The sequence below is a fragment of the Oncorhynchus mykiss genome, chromosome 23, assembly GCF_013265735.2.
Source record: "Oncorhynchus mykiss isolate Arlee chromosome 23, USDA_OmykA_1.1, whole genome shotgun sequence".
Classification (NCBI taxonomy): domain Eukaryota; kingdom Metazoa; phylum Chordata; class Actinopteri; order Salmoniformes; family Salmonidae; genus Oncorhynchus; species Oncorhynchus mykiss.
In genome coordinates this window covers 23,625,601-23,640,809 of record NC_048587.1, presented here as the reverse complement: position 1 = coordinate 23,640,809, position 15,209 = coordinate 23,625,601, and the positions used below count along the sequence as shown (strand labels likewise).

The following is a 15,209-nucleotide window of genomic DNA, read 5'->3' as shown; positions in this document are numbered from 1 at the left end:
CTCACTGCCTTCCTGAAGACAAACAATGTATTCAAAATGCTTCAGTCTAGTTTTAGACCCCATCAGAGCACTGAGACTGCACTTGTGAAGGTGGTAAATGACCTTTTAATGGCATCAGACCAAGGCTCTGCATCTATCCTTGTGCTCCTAGACCTTAGTGCTGCTTTTGATACCATCGATCACCACATTCTTTTGGAGAGATTGGAAACCCAAATTGGTCTACACGGACAAGTTCTCGCCTGGTATAGATCTAATCTGTCGAAAATATATCAGTTTGTCTCTGTGAATGCTTTGTCTGACAAATCAACTGTAAATTTCGGTGTTCCTCAAGGTTCCGTTTTAGGACCACTATTGTTTTCACTATATATTTTACCTCTTGGGGATGTCTTTCGAAAACATAATGTTAACTTTCACCGCCATGCGGATGACACACAGCTGTACATTTCAATGAAACATGGTGATGCCCCAACATTGCCCTCACTAGAAGCCTGTGTTTCAGACATAAGGAAGTGGATGGCTGCAAACGTTCTACTTTTAAACTAGGACAAAACAGAGATGCTTGTTCTAGGTCCCAAAAAACAAAGAGATCTTCTGTTGAATCTGACAATTAATCTTAATGGTTGTACAGTCGTCTCAAATAAAACTGTGAAGGACCTCGGCGTTACTCTGGACCCTGATCTCTCTTTTGACGAACATATCAAGACTGTTTCAAGGACAGCTTTTTTCCACCTACGTAACATTGCAAAAATCAGAAACTTTCTGACCAAAAATGATGCAGAAAAATGTATCCATGCTTTTGTTACTTCTAGGTTAGACTACTGCAATGATATACTTTCCGGACACCCAGATAAAGTACTAAATAAACTTCAGTTAGTGCTAAATACGGCTGCTAGAATCCTGACTAGAACCCCAAAATTTGATCATATTACTCCAGTGCTAGGCTCCCTACACTGGCTTCCTGTCAAGGCAAGGGCCGATTTGAAGGTTTAACTGCTAACCTACAAAGCATTACATGGGCTTGCTCCTAACTATCTCTGTGATTTGGTCCTGCCGTACATACCTGCACGTATGCTACGGTCACAGGACGCAGGCCTCCTAATTGTCCCTAGAATTTCTAAGCAAACAGCTGGAGGCAGGGCTTTCTCCTATAGAGCTCCATTTTTATGGAACGGTCTGCCTACCCATGTGAGAGACGCAGACTTGGTCTCAACCTTTAAGTCTTTACTGAAGACTCATCTCTTCAGTGGGTCATATGATTGAGTGTAGTCTGGCCCAGGAGTGTGAAGGTAAACGGAAAGGCTCTGGAGCAACGAACCGTCCTTGCTGTCTCTGCCTGGCCGGTTCCCCTCTTTCCACTGGGATTCTCTGCTTCTAACCCTATTACAGGGGCTGAGTCACTGGCTTACTGGTACTCTTTCATGCCATCCCTGGGAGGGGTGCGTCACTTGAGTGGGTTGAGTCACTGATGTGATCTTCCTGTCTGGTTTGGCGGTTCCCCTTGGGTTGTGCTGTGGCAGAGATCTTTGTGGGCTATACTCGGCCTTGTCTCAGGATGGTAAGTTGGTGGTTGAAGATATCCCTCAAGTGGTGTGGGGGCTGTGCTTTGGCAAAGTGGGTGGGGTTATATCCTTCCTGTTTGGCCCTGTCCGGGGGTATCATTGGATGGGGGCACAGTGTCGGGGGGCTAGGGTCAGTTTGTTATATCTGGAGTACTTCTCCTGTCCTATCCGGTGTCCTGTGTGAATTTAAGAATGCTATCTCTAATTCTCTCTTTCTCTCTTTCTTTCTCCCTCTTGGAGGACCTGAGCCCTAGGACCATGCCGCTGGGCTACCTGGCATGATGACTCCTTGCTGTCCCCAGTCCACCTGGCCGTGCTGCTGCTCCAGTTTCAACTGTTCTGCCTGTGATTATTATTATTTGACCATGCTGGTCATTTATGAACATCTGAACATCTTAGCCATGATCTGTTTTAATCTCCACCCAGCACAGCCAGAAGAGGACTGGCCACCCCATATAGCCTGGTTCCTCTCTAGGTTTCTTCCTAGGTTTTGGCCTTTTTAGGGAGTTTTTCCTAGCCACCGTGCTTCTACACCTGCATTGCTTGCTGTTTGGGGTTTTAGGCTGGGTTTCTGTACAGCACTTAGAGATATTAGCTGATGTACGAAGGGCTACATAAATACATTTGATTTGATTTGTTGTTGTTTGTCTATTGCCATTTTCGTATAACATACTTACAGATCACTGAAACCCCACCTGATGTGGTGGATGTTGTCGAGCCAGATCAGATGCCTTCGAGGAATTTTTGACCAGGTAAAAATTATTGTAAATTAATTTTCCGGCCTTCCAATGGATATGCAAGAAATGCATTTGTGATATGAAATATAATTGCATTTATTCCTGTTATCAATCAAGGTGAGACTGAACATTGACAAGGCGCAGAAGAAACAGAAGGAGAGCTACCGGAGCAGAATCAAGAAGGGGACCAAGTGCTACAACATCCGGTGAATTACTTAGTTTGTAAGGACGAAAGGAAGGCTAAACCTGGGAAACCTCGTTGCTCTTTCGCTCCTAGCTGGGGTCACCATCTGTTAAGGTGAATATAAAAAATATCAGATAATAACTATTTGCTTTTGCACACAAAATAACCTGAGGATAGTTGTAGTATCCCTAACACTGATATTTTTGTCTTTGTCTTCCTAGGGTTACCTCGGGGGCCAACAATCTTCTCCAGTTGGAGCAGTTGGACGGTCGACCACTGAAAGCACTGGCACCCTAAACTTTGGTGGAGCCCAAAAGACAACGTATGAACCTTTTAGGGATAGGGGGCAGCATTTTCACTTTGGATGAATTGCGTGCCCATAGTGAACTGCCTCCTACTCTGTCTCAGATGCTAATATATGCATATTATTATTACTATTGGATAGAGCACACTGAGGTTTCTAAAACAGTTTGAATTATGTATGTGAGTATAACAGAATTCATAGGGCAGGCTAACTTCCAAACAGGAAGTGGAAATTCTGGGGCTGGTTGATTTTCAACACATCGCCTATTCACATCCAAATAAGATATGGATCTGTTCGTACTTCCTACGCCTTCCACTAGATGTCAACAGTCAGTAGAAGCCTCTAGTGTGATGTGGGACTGGATGGCAGCTATTTGAGTCACTGGTCTGCGAGAATGCCAGTTCCTGGTTAAACGCAGTAGTCATTCTATCGCCTTGCGTTACATTACTCTGTAGACAAAAAATAATGTTCCGGTTGGAACGTTATTGGATATATATGATAATAACATCCTGAAGATTGATTCTCTGCTTAGTTTGACCAGTTTATTCGACCTGGAAAATAACTTTTTGAAGTTTTCGTCTGAGTTCGCCTGGACCAGCGCCAGCTTTTGGACATGCTAGCAAAAGTAGCTAATTGGACACTAGTAATGAACATTATGGAACAAAACAACGATTTATTGCGGAACTAGGATTCCTTGCACTGCATTCTGATGAAAGATCATCAAAGGTAAGGGAATATTTATGATATAATTTCGTATTTCTGTTGACTCCAACAGAAGTATACACTGCTCAAAAAAATAAAGGGAACACTAAAATAACACATCCTAGATCTGAATGAATGAAATATTCTTATTAAATACTTTCTTCTTTACATAGTTGAATGTGCTGACAAGAAAATCACACAAAAATTATCAATGGAAATCAAATTTATCAACCCATGGAGGTCTGGATTTGGAGTCACACTCAAAATGAAAGTGGAAAACCACACTACAGGCTGATCCAACTTTGATGTAATGTCCTTAAAACAAGTCAAAATGAGGCTCAGTAGTGTGTGTGTGAATACCACGTGCCTGTATGACCTCCCTACAACGCCTGGGTATGCTCTTGATGAGGTGGCAGATGGTCTCCTGAGGGATCTCCTCTCAGACCTGGACTAAAGCATCCGCCAACTCCTGGACATTCTGTGGTGCAACGTGGCGTTGGTGGATGGAGAGAGACATGATGTCCTAAACCGGTCATGCTGGAGGATGTTGCAGGCAGCAGAACGTTCTCCACGGCGTCTCCAGACTCTGTCACGTCTGTCACATACTCAGTGTGAACCTGCTTTCATCTGTGAAGAGCACAGGGCGCCAGTGGCGAATTTTCCAATCTTGGTGTTCTCTGGCAAATGCCAAATGTCCTGCACGGTGTTGGGCTGTAAGCACAACCCCCACCTGTGGATGTCGGGCCCTCATGCCACCCTCATGGAGTCTGTTTCTGACAGTTTGAGCAGACACATGCACATTTGTGGCCTGCTGGAGGTCATTTTGCAGGGCTCTGGCAGTGCTCCTCCTGCTCCTCCTTGCACAAAGGCGGACATAGCAGTCCTGCTGCTGGGTTGTTGCCCTCCTATGGCCTCCTCCACGTCTCCTGATGTACTGGCCTGTCTCCTGGTTGCGCCTCCATGCTCTGGACACTACGCTGACAGACACAGCAAACCTTCTTGCCACAGCTCGCATTGATATGCCATCCTGGATGAGCTGCACTACCTGTGTGTGGGTTGTAGACTCCGTCTCATGCTACCACTAGAGTGAAAGCACCACCAACATTCAAAAGTGACCAAAACATCAGCCAGGAAGCATAGGAACTGAGAAGTGGTCTGTGGTCACCACCTGCAGAACCACTCCTTTATTGGGGGTGTCTTGCTAATTGCCTATCATTTTCCAGCTGTTGTCTATTCCATTTGCACAACAGCATGTGACATTTATTGTCAATCAGTGGACAGTTTGATTTCACAGAAGTGTTATTGACTTGGAGTTACATTGTGTTGTTTAAGTGTTCCCTTTATTTTTTTTGAGCAGTCTGGGCGCCGTCTCAGATTATTGCATGGTATGCTTTCTTCGTAACGTTTAAAAAAAAATCTGACACAGCGGTTGCATTAAGAACCAGTGTATCTTTAATTATATGTAAAACATGTATCTTTCGTCAAAGTTTATGATGAGTATTTCTGTTTTCTGACGTAGCTCTCTGTAATTACTCCGGATATTTTGGAGGCATTTCTGAACATGGCGCCAATGTAAACTGAGATTTGTGGATATAAATATGCATATTATCGAACACAACGGCGCCGACAGAGATGGCCGCCTTGCTTCGCGTTCCTAGGAAACTATGCAGTTTTTTGTATTTTTACGTGTTATTTCTTACATTGGTACCCCAGGTCATCTTAGGTTTCATTACATACAGTCGAGAATAACTACTGAACATAAGAGCAGTGTCAACTCACCATCAGTACGACCAAGAATATGACTTTCGCGAAGCGGACTCTGTGTTCTGCCTTTCACCCAGGACAACGGAATGGATCCCAGCCAGCGACCCCAAAAAACAACTTTGAAAAAGGGGAAAACGAAGCGATCTTCTGGTCAGACTCCGGAGACGGGCACATCGTGCACCACTCCCTAGCATTCTCCTCGCCAATGTCCAGTCTCTTGACAACAAGGTTGATGAAATCCGCGCAAGGGTAGCATTCCAGAGGGACATCAGAGACTGTAACGTTCTTTGCTTCATGGAAACATGGCTCACTGGAGAGACGCTATCGGAGGCGGTGCAGCCAGCAGGTTTCTCCACGCATCGCGCCGACAGAAACAAACATCTTTCTGGTAAGAAGAAGGGCGGGGGCCTATGCTTTATGGTTAACGTGACGTGGTGTGGCGAAAACAACATACAGGAACTCAAGTCCTTCTGTTCACCTAATTTAGAATTCCTCACAATCAAATGTAATCGAGGACCATATCACCTCCACCCTACCTGACACCCTAGACCCACTCCAATTTGCTTACCGCCCAAATAGGTCCACAGACGATGCAATCTCAACCACACTGCACACTGCCCTAACCCATCTGGACAAGAGGAATACCTATGTGAGAATGCTGTTCATCGACTACAGCTCGGCATTTAACACCATAGTGCCCTCCAAGCTCGCCATCAAGCTCGAGACCCTGGGTCTCGACCCCGCCCTGTGCAACTGGGTTCTGGACTTCCTGACGGGCCGCCCCCAGGTGGTGAGGGTAGGCAACAACATCTCCACCCCGCTGATCCTCAACACTGGGGCCCCACAAGGGTGCGTTCTGAGCCCTCTCCTGTACTCCCTGTTCACCCACGACTGCGTGGCCACGCACGCCTCCAACTCAATCATCAAGTTTGCGGACGACACAACAGTGGTAGGCTTGATTACCAACAATGACGAGACGGCCTACAGGGAGGAGGTGAGGGCCCTCGGAGTGTGGTGTCAGGAAAATAACCTCACACTCAACGCCAACAAAACTACGACTGTGGACTTCAGGAAACAGCAGAGGGAACACCCCCCTATCCACATCGATGGAACAGTAGTGGAGAGGGTAGTAAGTTTTAAGTTCCTCGGCGTACACATCACAGACAAACTGAATTGGTCCACCCACACAGACAGCATCGTGAAGAAGGCGCAGCAGCGCCTCTTCAACCTCAGGAGGCTGAAGAAATTCGGCTTATCACCAAAAGCACTCACAAACTTCTACAGATGCACAATCGAGAGCATCCTGTCGGGCTGTATCACCCACCGCCTGGTACGGCAACTGCTCCGCCCACAACCGTAAGGCTCTCCAGAGGGTAGTGAGGTCTGCACAACGCATCACCGGGGGCAAACTACCTGCCCTCCAGGACATCTACACCACCCGATGTCACAGGAAGGCCATAAAGATCATCAAGGACAGCAACCACCCGAGCCACTGCCTGTTCACCCCGCTATCATCCATAAGGCGAGGTCAGTACAGGTACATCAAAGCTGGGACCGAGAGACTGAAAAACAGCTTCGATCTCAAGGCCATCAGACTGTTAAACAGCCACCACTAACATTGAGTGGCTGCTGCCAACACACTGACTCAACTCCAGCCACTTTAATAATGGGAATTGATGGGAAATGATGTAAAATATATCACTAGCCACTTTAAACAATGCTACCTAATATAGTGTTCCCTACATTACTCATCTCATATGTTTATGTATATACTGTACTCTATATCATCTACTGCATCCTTATGTAATACATGTATCACTAGCCACTTTAACTATGCCACTTTGTTTACATACTCATCTCATATGTATATACTGTACTCAATACCATCTACTGTATCTTGCCTATGCCGCTCTGTACCATCACTCATTCATATATCTTTATGTACATATTCTTTATCCCCTTACACTTGTGTCTATAAGGTAGTAGTTTTGGAATTGTTAGCTAGATTACTTGTTGGTTATTACTGCATTGTCGGAACTAGAATGAAGCTCATTCACCCCAGCTATGTATTCTGTGTTAGTAGGCAAGTCAGCATTGTCGAAATCAAAACCCAACCCTCAAGTACGTCATGACGAACTCACTTACAAAACTCTGTTTTGGACGAGACTGACAAAATCATTCTATTTACACTTTATTGTGAAATTTGACAATAGAATGTTTCTGACTAATATCGACACCACATAGGAGGTTTTCTATCAGATAATTTGTTTATTGGCTTCTGTTGCGCTTCCAAACTGCAAAATGTTCTGTCCGCCCCATGCCACAATGTGTAGAATTGCATGAAATATGTTTTTTTAACTGCAACATTTTTTCTACGTCCCATAGCAAAATGCGTAGAATTGGAGGAAATTCACTTTAAAACCTTTTTTCTTTCCCCCACCAAGAGGGGGATCACTAAAATGTTTTAGTGTTAGTGTGTGTGGGTGTGCATGCATGTGTGCCTGCATGCGTGTTTATGTGTTTGTTTGTGTTACCTGTACTCCTCCTCAGTGAAGATGGGGATCCTGGAGGGCTGGAGAACAGTGATCTCCACCAGGGTCCGGTTCTCCTTCACTAGCTCTCCATCGTCAAAGGCTATCACCACCAACTGAGAACACACATAAGCACATGCATTACTAATTTGCCATCTATTCTGCACGTATGTAGGGCATGAAAACTAATAACAGGAGAGGTTGGAAAGGGGACAAAAAGGTCTGGGAACAAGCTTCAACCCACCCAGAGAGTGTGTATGAATCTATCGATCCAACATTCTTGCAAGAGAGAGAGAAAGAGAGAGACTTATTAGAACCTAAAATCACTCAGCACCTGCTCCTAGCGCTTACTGCCAAGGTTACGCTGAGCTAAGGTTACCTCCACATACAATCAGATGACCTTCTGTGGGAGTGTGTGTATGAATTGTATCATTTCAGGAACTTAATATGCAGGTAAATCGTGGTTTAGTCACAAGTGGAGTCTGTATAATAGCCTGAAGAATAAAAAGATGAAGGCATTGCTAGGGTGCGAATCACCAAATTACTTTCGACCTGTGGCCCTAATGCCCCTTCTGGCCAAATGCATGGAAAGGGTTGTCAGTAAACACCTTACCCTGTCCATAGAAGATAAACTGGACAGTTTGCCTACAAGGTACAGAGGGGGACTGAGGATGCTACCCTGACCTTGGTGAAAATGGTGGCTAGTCACATCCAACATGCAAAATCCTATGCACAGATTTTATTTATTGATTTTAGTTCAGAATTCAATACAATGCAAATACACACACTGCTGAAACGACTACTGAGAGAGGTTTCCATCCACTTCAGAATGCCCATGGCCAAGAAGAACGTGTTCAAACATTCATTCGTTCTTTGTGCTGTTGGACTACTAATGCAACGTAAATTGTATCAGTATGTACTTATCTATCCAGTGCAGTTGGGACAGTGGTCAGTTATGAGTGAATGTATCAATGTCCTCTATGTTTTTAATGTATACAATATGATGGACTGACTGGTTTAAATGTGTATGATGTGAGAATGTATGTGAATGTGATCCCTTTATTGTAAGGTGATGCCAAAGAAAACTGTCCATCCTGTATGGACAATCACGTTTTATTCTACTCTATTTTAGTCTATTCTAATCATGAAATTATGAAAAATATTAATAACAAAAAAAATCTGTTATAGCCAATCAGTTGTGTTGTGACAAGGCAGAGTTGGTATACAGAAGATAGCCCTATTTGGTAAAAGACCGAGTCCATATTATGGCAAGAACAGTTCAAATAAGCAAAGAGAAACGACAGTCCATCATTACTTTAAGACATGAAGGTCAGTCAATTCGGAAAATGTCAAGAACTTTGAAAGTTTCTTCAAGTGCAGTCGCAAAAACCATCAAGTGCTATAATGAAACTGCCACAGGAAAGGAAGACCCAGAGTTACCTTTGCTGCAAAGGATAAGTTCATGAGTGCACAGAGTAAACTGCCTGCTACTCAGGCCCAAAAGCTAGAATATGCATAGAAGTAGTAGATGTGGATAGAAAACACTGAAGTTTTTAATACTGTTTGAATGATGTCTGTGAGTATAACAGAACTCATATGGCAGGCAAAAACCTGAGAAACAAATCCAACCAGGAAGTGGGAAATCTGAGGTTTGTAGGTTTTCAAGTCTTTGCCTAACCAATATACAGTGTCTATGGGGTCATATTGCACTTTCTAAAGCTTCCACTGGATGTCAACAATCTTTATAACCTTGTTTCAGGCTTCTACTGTGAAGGGGGAAGGAATAAGAGCTGTTTGGGTCAGAGGTCTAGCAGAATGTCATGTCAGGCGCGCGGCCGTGAGAGTTAGCTGCGTTCCTTTTAATTTCTAAAGACAAAGGAATTGTCCGGTTGAAATATTATTGAAGATTTATGTTAAAAATATCCTAAAGATTTATTCTATACATCGTTTGACATGTTTCTACGAACTGTAATATAACTTTTTTGACTTTTCATCTGAACTAATTGCTCGCGCACTGTGCATTTGGATTACTGGGCTAAACGCGCAAACAAAAAGGAGGTATTTGGACATAAATGATGGACTTTATCGAACAAAACAAACATTTATTGTGGAACTGGGTTTCCTGGGAGTGCATTCCGATGAAGATCATCAAAGGTAAGTGAATATTTATAACGCTATTTCTGAGTTTTGTGACACCTCTCTTTCTTTGGAAAATGGCTGTATGTTTTTCTGTGACTTGGCACTGACCTAACATAGGTGTGCTTTCGCCGTAAAGCCTTTTTGAAATCTGACACAGCGGTTGCATTAAGGAGAAGTTTATCTATAATTCCATGCATTACACTTGTATCTTTTATCAATGTTTATGATGAGTATTTCTGTAATTTTTATGTGGCTCTCTCCACTTTCAACAGATGTTTGTTTGAGACAATGCATTTCTGAACATAACACACTAATTTCAAATGAGGTTTTTGGACATAAAGATTAACTTTATCGAACAAAACACACGTTTATTGTCTAACATGGAGTCCTGCGATTGCCATCCGGTGAAGATCATCAAAGGTTAGTGATTAATTTTAATGCTATTTCTGAGTTTTGTGACACCTCTACTTCTTTGGAAAATAGCTGTATGTTTTTCTGTGACTTGGCGCTGACCTAACAATCACAAGGTGTGCTTTCGCCGTAAAGCCTTTTTGAAATCATACACTGTGGCTGGATTAACGAGATGTTTATCTTTAAAATGGTGTATAATACTTGTATGTTTGAGGAATTTGAATTATGAGCTTTCTGTTGTTTTGAATTTGGCGCCCTGCAATTTCACTGGCTGTTTGTTACATGGGACGCCTCAGAAATTGAGAAATTGCATCCCAAATAAATGCTTCACAGAGTTCAAGTAACAGACACATCTCAACATCAACTGTTCAGTGGAGACCGCGTGAATCAGGTCTTCATGGCTGAATTGTTGCAAAGAAACCAATATGAAAGTACACCAATAATAAGAATAGACTTTATTGGGCCAAGAAACACAAGCAAGGGACTATAACCAAAGAAAATGATCTCGGGAGGTAATGCGATTGGCTTTTGATGTTGAGATATTCCAACAAAAGGACTTCCTGTACATTAGCACACATTAGTGTTTTATTAATCATGAGACATCCCCTCCATCTCTTTGTTTCCTGGAGAGGCCTTTGTTCCTCTCTGCACAATGAATGGAGTACCCACTGGTTGTATGGACAGGGACAATATATCCGGAGAGAGACAGAATTACGTAAAACAGAGTATGTTACAGTCCCTTATCTCTGGAAAGAGATCGTCGTCCTGAGTTTATCAATTTTATTGCCCAAAGACTGAACATTAGTGAGTAATATTCTTTGATGCGGTAGGTGGAATGCATGCCTCCTGAGTCTAACTAAGATCCCACTCCTGCTCCCTCTTCTCCGGCGGTGACGTTTTGTAAAATCACCTGGGGCTAGCTTGGGGAGTCCAAACAAAGGATCTAGATATGGGGAGTCGACTTTCTGGTGAGTGACCTTCAATTTAATATCCCAAAGTTATTTTTGGCTGTAGCTAATAGTACTAGAAACGTGTGAGCAAATAATGTAAGAAATAACATCAAAATATACTAAATCATATGTTGGTTAGGAGCTAGAAACAGGGCAACCGTGTCTGTCGACGCATCATCATCACCACCTACCTTGAAGGTGACACTGGGTTGTTCGTTGAGGTTGACCTTGGTGATTATCCTCCCAGACTCCTCCTCGACATCAAAGATGCTACCGCTGTAAGGTGATTGGTCATCTTCCACTCTGTAACGCACTAGACTGGCCGGAGTGCCCTGGGCCAGAAACACAGGACCAAGACAGACATGTTAGATGAGTGAACTCCTCTATTTTAACCTTTTATATTGTATATTTCCATAGGGGACATAATAAATAACATATTCTTTTTTATTACACGCAGGAGTAGGTCAGAGTAGGCACAAAGAGGTAACCATTTCAACAGCAGCTTGGAAAGCAAACGTATTCCCAATTCACCTAACCGGGTCGTGCACCTACAGCACTTTCATAAACCATTCATACCCCTTGACTTATTCCACATTTAGTTGTATTACAACTTGAAATCATTATGGACAAAATAAATACAAATCTACACACAATACTCCATAATGAAAAAGTGAAAACAGTTTTTTTTTGCACATTTATTTAAAATTAAATACAGAAATATCTCATTTACATAAGTATTCACACACCTGAGTCAATACATGTTAGAATCTCCTTTTGAGAAAATTACATCTGTGGGTGTTTCTGGGTCAGTCTCTAAGAGCTTTGCACACCTAGATTGTACAATATTTGCCCATGATTCATTTCAAAATTCTTATAGTTCTGTCAAATTGGTTGTTCATCATTGCTAGACAACCATGTTCATGTCTTGCCAAAGATTTTTCAAGCAGATTTAAGTCAAAACTGTGACTTGGCCATTCAGGAACATTCACTTTCATCTTGGTAAGCAACTCCAGGGTAGATTTGGCCTTGTCTTTTACGTTATTGTCCTGCTGAAAGGTGAATTTCTCTCCCAGTGACTAATGGAATGCAGACTGAACCATGTTTTCCTCCAGGATATTGCCTGTGCCTATCTCCAATCCGTTTATTTTTATCCTGAAAAACTCCACAGTCCTTAAAAGCATACCGATAACATGATGAAGCTACCACTATGCTTGACAATATGGAGAATGGTACTCAATAATGTGTTGTATTGGAATTGCCCAAGGGATAACACTTTGTATTCAGGACAAAAGTTAATTGCTTTGCTACATTTTTTGCAGTATTACTTTAGTGCCTTATTGCAAACAGGAGGCTTCCTTCTTTTCATTCTTTCAATTAGGTTAGTATTGTGGAGTAACTACAATGTTGTTGATCCATCCTCAGTTTTCTCCTATCACAGTCATTAACCTGCCTTGGGTAGTGGGCAGTATTTTCACATCCGGATGAAAAGCGGGCCCAAAGTAAACTACCTGTTACTTAGGCCCAGAAGCCCAGGACATGCATATAATTGGTTGATTTGGATTGAAAACACTCTAACGTTTCTAAAACTGTTACTATTATGTCTGTGAGTATAACAGAACTGATATGCCACACACCCCCCCAAAAAATGTTCAGCCTACCACTGTTTTCAATGGCTGTCACTTTTATTATAATGTGAAATCCTCCCAGATTGCAGTTCCTAGGGCTTCCACTAGATGTCAACAGTCTTTAGAAAGAGTTTCATGCTGTTTTTTGGAAAAAGGAGCCAGAAATTTTTGTTTTTCTAGGTGGCTCCCATTTTGGCTGCAGTGTTTTCAAGCGTGTGGAAGAGAGCGCGCTCTTTTGTATTTTTCTCCGGTAAAGACAATAACGATTTTCCAGCTTAAATTGTATTGTTTATTTACATATTAGGGTACCTGAGGTTTTATTATAAACGTTGTTTGACTTGTTTGGAAAAGGTTGTTAGTAATGTTTGGGATTCATTTTGTATGCATTTTGATGGAGGGAAACTGGGTGGATTATTGACTGAAGCGCGCCAGCTAAACTGAGTTTTTATGGATATAAAGGACATTATCGAACAAAATGACCATTTGTGATGTATCTGGGACTTTTTGGAGTGCCAACAGAAGAAGATCATCAAAGTTAAGGCATTTATTATATCGCTATTTCTGACTTTTATTGCGCACCCTCGTGGTTGAAATATGTTTTTCATTGTTTTGTATGAAGGGCGCTGTCCTTAGCTAATCGCATGGCGTGCTTTCGGCATAAAGCCTTTTTGAAATCTGACACAGCGGCTGGATTAACAAGAAGTTAAGCTTTATTTTGATTTATTACACTTGTGATTTTATGAAAGTTAAATATTTATAATTTTCTAGTTTGAATTTTGCGCTCTACAATTTCACCAGATGTTGGCCAGGTGGGAGGCTAACGTCCCACCTGCCCATAAGAAGTTAAACTCTGTAACTGTTTTAAGTCACCATTGGCCTCATGGAGAAATCCCTGAGAGGTTTCCTTCCTCTCTGGCAACTGAGTTTGGAAGGACTCATGTATCTTTGTAATAACTGGGTGTACTGTTACACCATACAACGTCGAATTAATAACTTCAGCATGTATAAAGGGATATGTTCAATGCCTGTTTTTTTGTTCCTTACCCATCTACCAATATGTGTCCTTCTTTGTGAGGCCATGGAAAATCTCCCTGGTCTTTGTGGCTGAATCTGTGTTCGAAATTCACTGCTCAACTGAGGGACCTTACAGATAATTGTATGTGTGGGGTACAGAGATGAGGTAGTCATTCAAAAATCATGTTAAACACTATTATTTCACACATAATAAGTCAATGCAACTTGTTATGTGACTTAAGATGTTTTTTACTCCTGAATTCATTTAGGCTTGCCATAACAAAGGGGTAGACTAGTTATTGACTCAAGACATTTCAGCTTAATTTTGTAATTAATTTGAAAAATTTCGAAAAACTTAATTCCCATTTGACATTATTGGTAATTGTGTGTAGGCCAGTGACAAAAAAAAATCTCAATTTAATCCCTTTTTAATTCACACTATATTTTTGTCAAGGGGTGTAGCTACATTCTGAAGGCACTGTAGGTCTTGAACATGACTCATGGTCGTGTTTGCCTGCTGAGCTATTTTATATCCGTTAGCTCTTTGTGCTAACATTGGTCTTGAGGTCTCAGGCAGTTACTCTCCATGCAAGTGAACTTTGACCAACTACCTCTGATACACTGTGACTACACAACATAGTTTTATCTTTACACATCTATTGGAGTTACATAACGCCCCACCCATGTCCCCCATCCCTCCATCCACAAATCAAATACACTTAAAGTCATTTATGAAAGCTGGGACTTTAATATGACCCTTTGATTAAGATTAATCATGCTTCCAAATGGCTGATTATCTCATAACTATGTTTTTTAATGTACCACTTCAGAGTGCTATATTTTTTACTCCACCTTTTTTTCTTGCTGTTCTCTACTATAGGTTATACTTCAATGCCCTTCAGCAGAACTGAGCAGGCTGGCCTTGAGACAGCCTATCAGGTTTTCTGTGCTGTAGAGCCAAACTGAGCAGAATTGAGCAAATACGGGGTTAGATCCCTTGGGTGGTTTACTCACACAGATACATCTGCCAAAGATAGTGAGAAACGATTAGAGAGAGCTTGCTGATACGCTGAGGGGCATGAGTGTAGCATCCAGGCTATGAGTGTAGAATCAGGGGTTTATGTTACTGTAGATCCAAACTGAACATAATAAGGCAATAAACCAAAGGCATTTTTGTTAAGCAACTGCACACTGCACCTACCAAATATTGTAACAAAAGTGTAAGCATTCTGTCTGAATTATTTATTTATACAGCAGACACTTTCTGCTTAAACATTTCAGGTGAACAT

General features: G+C 42.1%; 1 protein-coding gene across 1 annotated transcript in view; it reads right to left on the bottom strand.

Moving 5' to 3' along the window:
• The window catches only part of LOC110502464 (protocadherin-15-like), a 278,820-nt gene that overhangs the window by 92,092 nt on the left and 171,519 nt on the right, over positions 1–15,209 (bottom strand). The window contains exons 23-24 of the mRNA XM_021580491.2: positions 11,473–11,613; positions 7,785–7,897 (exon numbers count right to left, since the gene is read on the bottom strand). Of these exons, the coding sequence (XP_021436166.2) occupies positions 7,785–7,897; positions 11,473–11,613 (254 nt within the window). The remainder of the gene's footprint in view (positions 1–7,784; positions 7,898–11,472; positions 11,614–15,209) is intronic.